Source organism: Engraulis encrasicolus, unplaced genomic scaffold, assembly GCF_034702125.1.
Source record: "Engraulis encrasicolus isolate BLACKSEA-1 unplaced genomic scaffold, IST_EnEncr_1.0 scaffold_131_np1212, whole genome shotgun sequence".
NCBI classification, from domain to species: domain Eukaryota; kingdom Metazoa; phylum Chordata; class Actinopteri; order Clupeiformes; family Engraulidae; genus Engraulis; species Engraulis encrasicolus.
In genome coordinates this window covers 21,743-31,075 of record NW_026944812.1, presented here as the reverse complement: position 1 = coordinate 31,075, position 9,333 = coordinate 21,743, and the positions used below count along the sequence as shown (strand labels likewise).

Genomic DNA, 9,333 nt, shown 5'->3' with positions numbered 1-9,333 from the left:
AACTCTTTACATAAGTCCTAAGGCAGTGATTTTCAACCTATGGGCCGGGGCCCACTGGTGGGCCCTGAAGGTATTCCAAGTAGGCCTTTAAATAATTTTCGAAAAATTATAATCACATTTTGGCGTGTGTTGCTCTTGATTTATTTGAGTTTCATTCGTAATTGGGTCAGAGGTGGGCCCTGAACATTTGTGATGATTTTGAGTGGGCCCCAAGTTGTAAAAGGTTGGGAACCCCTGCAAGGTATAAGAGGAGGGCGCCCTGAGACTGCTGCACCTACTCCTGCTGCTGCTGCTGCAAGGGACACACGGGCTGGTATTAAAGGTACAGTAACACACTAATATATTGTATCTAGTGCTGTGCGGTTATCGGCGTTAACGTGCTGCGATAATGTGAGACTCTTGTCGAGCGATAAAGAAAATACTGCCATTAATCTATTCTCAGAGTTGGGAGTTGGTGGGTGTATGCATGTCGTCACCACAGCGTTTGATTGTCAGACGATTTCAGACTTTCCTCCAGCCGCTTCTCCTCTCCACCTGTCGCTTTAGTAGGCCTACCAAATATGAACAGTGTTTGCATGCTGTAAACATTAATCTGTCTGCTGTGGTAGGTGTTGTTTGAGTGTTTTTTTTTCGTTAAAGGAACACTCCTGCCAATTTCAATATGATGTTGTATTGCTCACACTACCCTTGACTTGTCAGTACCCAGTGACGCCGCAGTTTTTGGCTCAGCCCTTTCCGAGATATGAGCCATTCTAATGGGGGCAACTTTTGTTTACATTTTTTTTTTAACTCAACATAGGCCAACTCCAAATATTTTCCCTAAAAGCATCACTGTTTGCTAGCTGTCTGCTGATGTTGCATAACCTTTTGGATGTTTTTGGGAATAAACAAAAATGTTTTTTTGAAATGTAAACAAAAGTTGCCCCCATTAGAATAGCTCATATCTCGGAAAGGGCTGAGCCAAAAACTGCGGCGTCACCGTGTACTGACAAGTCAAGGGTAGTGTGAGCAATACAACACCATATTGAAATTGGCAGGAGTGTTCCTACATACAGTACATACAGTTGTGCTCAGAATAATAGCAGTGAGCAAAAATGCATTTGGGACACTGCACATTCACGGCACATTCTGTTTCAAAGCAAGAAAGTAAATGGATATATGCTACATACCTTTTTAAAGGTTTATGTCTAAATGAATATACAGCCTACATGCATTTTTGGTTTCATTATTTGTTTGTTCCTATCTGCATTACAAAAGGAATGAGTGATAGTGTGTGATATCAAGTTATTATATGGTTGTGACGTCATCTGTCGAATGCTCCATTCATTTCAACGGGGCTCCCCAACGTTCGGACGTCTGTTATTTTTCGATAACGGACGGGTTGGTCGATAACAGACCGCTGTCAATGGCAGCAAGACTTTTCACTGCTAAAGCGACTTTTCAACAAGACTCTAATCAGCTGCTGTGATAGACAGCACCCGTTGTCCTGGCTACCGCTGTCAATGGCAACAAGACGTTCACTGCTAAAGCCACTGGCTTGTATACAAGTCAGTGGCTAAAGCGAATGTTTCATATCACTCCGCAGGGGGTCCGGTCTTTTGTCACTCTAATCAGCTGCTGTGATAGACAACATGTTGTCCTGGCTAGCCTACCTAGCTGTTGCCTAGCGGTGTTCCACAACGGCACTGTTTTGTTTTGCGCAGCAACAATCTTAACATTAAATAGGTCTAAAGAAATGTCCCCGCATGTGTGAATCATTTAAGTATATCCATATAATAAGCGGGTTAACTTTCGGCGAGTCGGTCGCTTTGTGGAATAGCAGCACTTCAGAGAGAACAAGACCCCTCCGCTCCTCTAAAGATTCTCTCTGTCGTGCTGCTATTCCACGGTAGCGACCTTCTCGCCGAACGTTAACCCTTACTTATTTCCTTCCTTTTGTTTCAGATATTGACTTTTGATTTTTTTTTTCATTTACCTTTCATATAATATACATACAGTGGTGTGCACAGACAATTCGGTGGGGGCAGGTCCTCAGGTGTGTGTGTGTGTGTGGGTGGGGGGGGGGGGGCACTGTATGTGGAACTCTGTAGATGCTACATGTACCCAGCCACTATGGACCTTACGCCGCTAAGAATCCTGGTCCTAACCTACGTTGACCTTATGACTCTACAGTCTCTATCTATCTCTTCTTCCTCTGCCTTCCTGCTATTTCTGCCTCTCCTCTCTACCTCTCCTTTTAAATCCATCTCTAACAATGATGTATTTTCCCATTTTGTTAAGCACTTTGAGTTGCATGCCTTGTATGATACAGTGCTATACAAATACAATTATTATTATTATTATTTAGGGCAGTCATAGGTTAGTGGTTAGGGGCGTCAGACTTGTAGCCCAAAGGTTGCCGGTTCGACTCCCGACCTGCCAGGTTGGTGGGGGGAATAATTAACCAGTGCTCTCCCCCATCTTCCTCCATGACTGAGGTACCCTGAGCATGGTAGCGTCCCACCACACCACTCCCTTGGGGCGCCATTGGGGGCTGCCCCCTTGCTGGGGTGAGGCTTACATGCAATTTCGTTGTGTGCAGTGAACACTTGTGTGCTGTGGAGTGCTGTGTCACAATGACAATGGGAGTTGGAGGAATTTGAAAAACTGGCCCTCGTTGACATTTAATTGAGTACCCCTGCTGTACACTGTATTGTATTGGGGCATTGTAACATGCCTTTGTTCGTCAAGCATTTGTAGATGATCATGTCAACATTTTATGTGTTTTTGTTATGTTTTGTGTTTAGGATGAGGGCTGCCATCTCACTGCTGGTGCTGCTGTTCTCCATGTGTGGAGTTCAGTGTGGAGAGCTGGACGTCTCCGCTGAGCTGAAGGAACTCCGAGACATGGTGGTGGAGCTGAGGGGGATGCTCAAATACACACAGAATGAGGTGAATGCTAACGCTAACACTGTAGTACACCCAGAATGAGGTAAATGCTAACGCTAACATTGAAATACACCCAGAATGAGGTAAATGCTAACGCTAACACTGAAATACACCCAGAATGAGGTGAATGCTAACGCTAACACTGAAATACATACAGGATGAGGTACAGGATAAATGCTAATGCTACCGCTAACAATAGTATTGCCACCCAGAATGAGGTAAATGCTAACGCTAACACTGTAGTACACCCAGAATGAGGTGAATGCTAACGTTTACGCTACCACTGTAATACACACAGGATGGGGTAAATGCTAACGCTATCACTTAAATACACCCAGGATGAGGTAAATGCTAATGCTATCACTTACATACGCCCAGGATAAGGTAAATGCTAACGTTTACGCTACCACTGTAATACACCCAGAATGAGGCAAATGTTAACGCTATCACTTAAAGTGATACTGTCCCATTTTTGGAAATAAGGTTATTTTACACCTCCCCTTGAGTTAAATAATAGGCTTTTACCATTTTCCTGTACTTCCAACCGTTTTCTAGTTATGGCAGTGCACATTTTACCTCCAAGCTAACAGTTAACATTGAGTCCTATGAGACCAGTTAGCCGTGAGCTGGTCTCATAGGACTCAATTGTAACTGCTAGCATGGAGGTAAAATTTGCACTGCCATACCCAGAGAACGGTTGAAAGTACAGGAGAACGGTAAAACCCTATTATTTTAACTCAAGGAGAGGTGTAAAATAAGCTGATTTCCAAAAATGGGACAGTATCACTTTAAATACACCCAGGATGAGGTAAATGCTAACGCTAACACTAGTACTGCCACCCAGGATGAGGTAAATGCTACCGATAACACTTAAATACACCCAGAATGAGGTAAATGCTAACGCTATCACTTACATACACCCAGGATAAGGTAAATGCTAATGCTAACACTAGTACTGCCACCCAGGATGAGGTTAATGCTACCGCTAACACTAGTACTGCCACCCAGGATGAGGTAAATGCTAACGCTAACACTTTTGCTGCTTATCAATCTAGTCCAGGGATTTTAAACTCAGATCATTTTATTTGCCCCGCAAGATAATTTCAAATGTGTATTACGGTTAGCCCACATATATCATGAATGTATAGCATATTAATACTTGAACATATATTTTATTCATCACAGGAGTCTGAGTGGGCCCAGGCCAGTGAAATGCAATAGAACTCAAACTCAAATGCAACAGAATATGTGCACTGTGCACATGTGTCCCGCGACTTCACTCCAGATTTTGATTTTGGCCCTCCGTCAATTTGAGTTTGACACCCCTGATCAAGTCACTTTATTCTCTAGGAAAATTGTAATTTTCTTATATTGAAGGGGGATCTTCTCCATTGTCCGCTATTTGCATTTCCTGAAATAGGCATTTTTAGCTGCAAAACGTACTGTACTGTGGTCATACTAGTAAATATTAGTTCATTACTCAGTAAATATTCATGAAAAGATCAAATTTGTCTGTAGACAGTACAGTTTCAATGAGCAGCATAGTTGCAGTACCTACTCTGGCCACCATCCTACACAGTGCACCTTTAAATGTGCACAGTGCAGGAAATGGTCAAAAAAGGTACTGCAACTATTGCTGCTCATTGAACCCGGGTTGCCTATTGTCAAATTTGACCTTTTCATGAAAGTTTACCAAATAATAACTAATATATTCTAGTATGGCCCTAGTACAAGTATTTTCGCAGCTAAAAATGTCTATTTCTGGAAATTCAAAATGGCGGACCATGGAGAAGATCCCCCTTTTCATGAATGAAAAGTGCAATTTTCCCAGTCATAAAGAAAAAAAAACTGTGGCAATGAAACGCTTGCTGCACTGTGTGGTAGAGAAAGTAGCTCTATGCTATAATTCTGAAGGATAATCAAAGAGGCAAGCTGGTAATTAATTGTGTTCATTTTAATTAGTTGATTTACAATGCATTAGTTTGCAGTGTAATTATTAATCTAATTAACATGCTTAAATTACAGCCCTAATTGTATTCTACTCAACTCAACTCTACTCTACCCTACTCTATTCCAGGTTAAGGTTTTGGAGGCAGAAAACGCAGCAGCGAAGACCAAAGTGGCCTTCTCAGTAGGTCTGGGCAAGGGATTCACCCAGGCTGGCAGTGATCACATGAACTTGGTCTTCAGTAGAGTCATCACCAACGTAGGAGAGGCCTACAGCAGCGAGACTGGCTTCTTCACTGCTCCAGTCAGCGGGGTCTACTACTTCAGGTAAGGGGTGGGCGATATGATGATATTAAATCGTGATATCGAGTACAAGATTGTCTCGAATCTGCCAAAGTGGAGAAATCCTGTAGATCGCCTTGCAGTGAGGATGTTTACTATCAGTATCATAGTGATGTCTAGTTACTTGTGTTGTTGTCTTCACTTTTATTCTTTACATTATTGCATTACAATAGTGCACTTTCAGAGAGTGTCATCAGTGTGTTAACATTTTATGAACTCTGAAAGTTTTTTTTTATTTTATTTTTTTCGACGGACGATCGTGTAAAAATTTTTTTAGAAATCGACATTTTAAGTTTTAAAAAGAATGGTGACATGACATTTTTGCCATATCGCCCACCCCCCACCCCCCCTACTGCAGGTTCACCGTCAGGGACGATCCGTACTCGAGCGCCATGCATATCATGCTGAATAAGAACGGAGAGAGGCTGGTGTGGCTTTGGGACTACGACACCGACGGACGCCCCAACTACCTGTCCAGTGGCCTGACTGTGCAGCTGGAGCAGGGAGACGCGGTGAACATGATGATACCGGCAGGTAATGTGTCATCAGTGAGTTAGTATTTTATGAACTGCAAATTACAAATTGCAAGTATATGAAAGTTGTTTTTTGTTGCTTTAATTTTTTCGACGGACAGGCTATAGGCTCTGGGACGACGCCGACGGTAATGAGAGCACCTTCAGTGGCTTCCTCCTCTTCCGTCTCTGAACACCAGAACAGAACATCACCATGACAACTCATCGCCATTCAGCTTCCTGCTCTTCCGTCTCTGAACACCAGAACAGAACAGAACATCACCATGACAACTCATCGCCACTCTGTTTGGAGATCATTTGTTTGATAAATGATAAATGTAAATCACTGTCATGATCAAATAAATGTCTCTTTACCTGCCAACTCTGTTGGGTTATCATTACACACAAATAAACCACCAGTAAGAATTCAGTGACATTAGCAACTCACCCTTTACTGTAACACACACTTGTAACTTTCCTTTCTTTTCACTCTCCAACCGCTCTAATATGCCATCAGATACAATGCCATACAGTCTGCCCATTGACAAATGTTACCTTTTTCATGAATACTGACCACCACCATCAAATTCTGAGTGTTCATTATGACTGGGAAAATTGCACTTTTCATATATATGAAAAGGGGGATCTTCTCCATTTTCCAACATTTAGAATTTCCAGAAATAGAATTTTTTTAGCTGCATTTTTAGCTTACTCTACTTTGGTCATACCAGTAAACATTAGTTCATTATTTCGTAAATATTCATCAAAAGATAAAATTTGACAGTATACAGCACAGTTTCAATGAGCAGCATAGTTGCAGTACCTTTTTTTTTTAACCATTTCCTGTACAGTGTCGCTTTAACCTTTTTTGAATAAAAGCCCCCCTGGGTGTCATCATAAGCCTCCCAATGCCCCCCTGGAACTCATCATAAGCCCACCAACACCCCCCTGGAACTCATCATAAGCCCACCAAAGCCCCCCTGGAATTATAAGCCCACCAAAGCCCCCCTGGAACTCATCATAAGCCCACCAAAGCCCCCCTGGAACTCATCATAAGCCCACCAAAGCCCCCCTGGAACTCATCATAAGCCCACCAACACCCCCTTGACTTGATCAGAAGCATGAAAATGCCCCATTGGTATTACAGAATAAAAATCACAGTGACCCCCAATGGCAACTAAGCACCGCCCCTTATGAGCTGTATCCTTCTCAACGCCCCCTTAGGGCAGTGTTTCTCATCGTCCCCTTAGGGCAGTTAGTGTTTCTCAACGCCCCCTTAAGGCAGTTAGTGTTTCTCAATGTCCCCTTAGGGCAGTTAGTGTTTCTCAACCTTTTTTTAGGCGAGACACCCTTTCAATTCATGAACAATTTCAAGGCACCCCAAACCAACAAGCCGTAACATGGCATTGCATCCGATACCACACAAGCTTAGAAAAGTAACACATTTGGAGACGTCAGGCGACCTACGTTCGAAGTTGCAGATGACTGGGGCGACCTATATTTACCTTATTGTGCGTAAATGGCTGATGAAAGATTCCACTGACTAACATTAACTTATCAATTCAGACAAATATGTATTATATTACATAATTTATTTATCAGCCATGTTTCTGCGGCACCCCTGAGGGGGGGCCCCGCACCCCTGTTGAGAAACACTGCCTTGGGGGGGGGGGTGCTGTGTAGCCCACGTTGAGAAACACTGAAAATATAAATTGTAATATAATAAACTGAAAATGGACTTCATTACAATACACCTCCCTTATCTTGTCACAAAACTTTGTGGTCAAATTGTGTCATAGATTAATGAACAAAATTCAAGAGACACCGCACACTGCTTACTATTCGTTACTTTGTGTGAATTGCAATATCCAACCCAATACCATCTTTGAAGGCATTTTCCTCAATTTCAATCTTGGTGAATTTACAGCACCTTGCTGTAGGGCGGTAACAGGCACTATGATGATACTTCATGTAATAAAAACAACATTCTTTGGAGTGCACGACGACCTGTTTATGGGGGCGTGCGTGGCAGGCCCCTCCCCTGCAACGTAGGTGGCAGGGCCTGTCATCGCTGCTTGCGATATTAACTATAAGTAGAGGTGCCCCGAAATGAAAATTTGTGGCCTAAACCGAAACCAAATAATAATGAATCGAATACCGAAACCGAAACTGAATATTACAATTCAGTTAAAAGTTATCAAACGTTAGGTTTTTCACTATTTTAAAATAATGCTTAGATCTACGGATTACAATAAAGGTTCAGAAATGTTTTTGAAAGAAAATAAATGTCTATTTGAAGTCTTCAAATGTTAGAGTAAAACTGAAATTAGTTTAATTAATGCCCATTTTCAGTTCATTTTCTATTCGGCCTTCGATTGGGCCGCTCAATTGGCTTTGGAGGTGCACCGAAAATTCGGCCGCAGAAAACAATCGTCCGAAAACGCAAAAAAAGACACTTTCGGTTTTCGGACAATTTGCGGTGTTCAGAGTATTGTGGGATGCCTTGGCACCACGGGGGCATCAATTCTTGAGCTTGCACACACACGCACACACACACACACACACACACCACCACCCCCCCCACCACACACACAAACACACACACACCAACCCCCCCCCCCACACACACACACACACACAAACACACAACACCACCCCCTCCACACACACACACACAACACCACCCCCTCCACACACACACATGCACACACACACTTTCTCTCACTCTTCTCTCTCACACACTGTCTATAAGTCTATAGGTTATTAACTGTCTACTGTGTATTGCTGTCTATAAGTCTATAGGTTATTAACTGTGTCCGTCTACTGTGCATTGCTGGCAACATGGCAGTGTAGTGTGTCAGGTTTCCTTCGAGTTTCCTTCGCTCAGGCATAAAATATCGCTCCGATAATTGGATCAGGATTTCTGTTTACTTTCGTCCTACTCGACACGTTAGTGGGGCCCGCAGATAAGGGGTCTTACACACCAGGGCGGTAAAGCGTTGCGGAACGGCCGCGTTTTTTACCGGCATCTGTGAAAATACCGTATTAGCCCGAATATAAGACGTGTTTTTTTTCTCTAAAAATACACCTAAAAAGTGTGGTCGTCTTATTTCCGCGCTCTAGACGAAATACCACAGAAAACGTAATTTCACAACGAGTGTTATGACTTACAATAACAAACTATGAATTGGCCACCGTCACTCACAACAATACCACAACAAAAATAAAAATGGAAAAGACAAGAGACTGTCTTAAACAAAGTGGTTCGAAATCCAGACAAATTAACCAAAGGCTTCGACTGAGTTACGATGCAAATTTTAAAATTATGGTGGTGTACGAGGCAGATTCATCAAATAACTGTCGGGCAGCCAAAAAATATGGGGTAACCGAATGCAATGTACGGCGGTGGCGAGCACAAAAAGAACGTCTTCGCAATGCTAATAGCCAAAGGAAAGGTTTCCGAGGACCTCAAAGCAGCCGGTTTCAAGAGGTTGACAGCCGAGTGTATCGATATGTGACGGAAAAACGGCAGGAAGGGATGCCCATTACCCGAGCTGTGATTCAGTTAAAGGCTTTGGAGATAGCCAAGGAGCTGAATATCCCC

At 42.8% G+C, this 9,333-nt stretch overlaps 1 protein-coding gene across 2 annotated transcripts; it reads left to right on the top strand.

Annotated features, from left to right (window-relative positions):
* The first annotated feature begins 218 nt into the window (after positions 1-218).
* On the top strand, positions 219-6,036 carry LOC134442238 (complement C1q tumor necrosis factor-related protein 3-like). 2 transcript variants are annotated; one of them, XM_063192487.1, is made up of 5 exons: positions 219-322; positions 2,787-2,931; positions 5,006-5,202; positions 5,576-5,751; positions 5,852-6,036. In XM_063192487.1, exons 2-5 carry the CDS (start codon positions 2,788-2,790, stop codon positions 5,920-5,922), a joined length of 588 nt encoding a protein of 195 aa, XP_063048557.1. In that variant the 5' UTR covers positions 219-322; position 2,787; the 3' UTR covers positions 5,923-6,036. The 2 variants fall into 2 exon arrangements, with proteins under 2 accessions (XP_063048557.1, XP_063048558.1); XM_063192488.1 differs by lacking the exon at positions 219-322 and adding an exon at positions 448-604.
* The last annotated feature ends 3,297 nt before the right edge of the window (positions 6,037-9,333 follow it).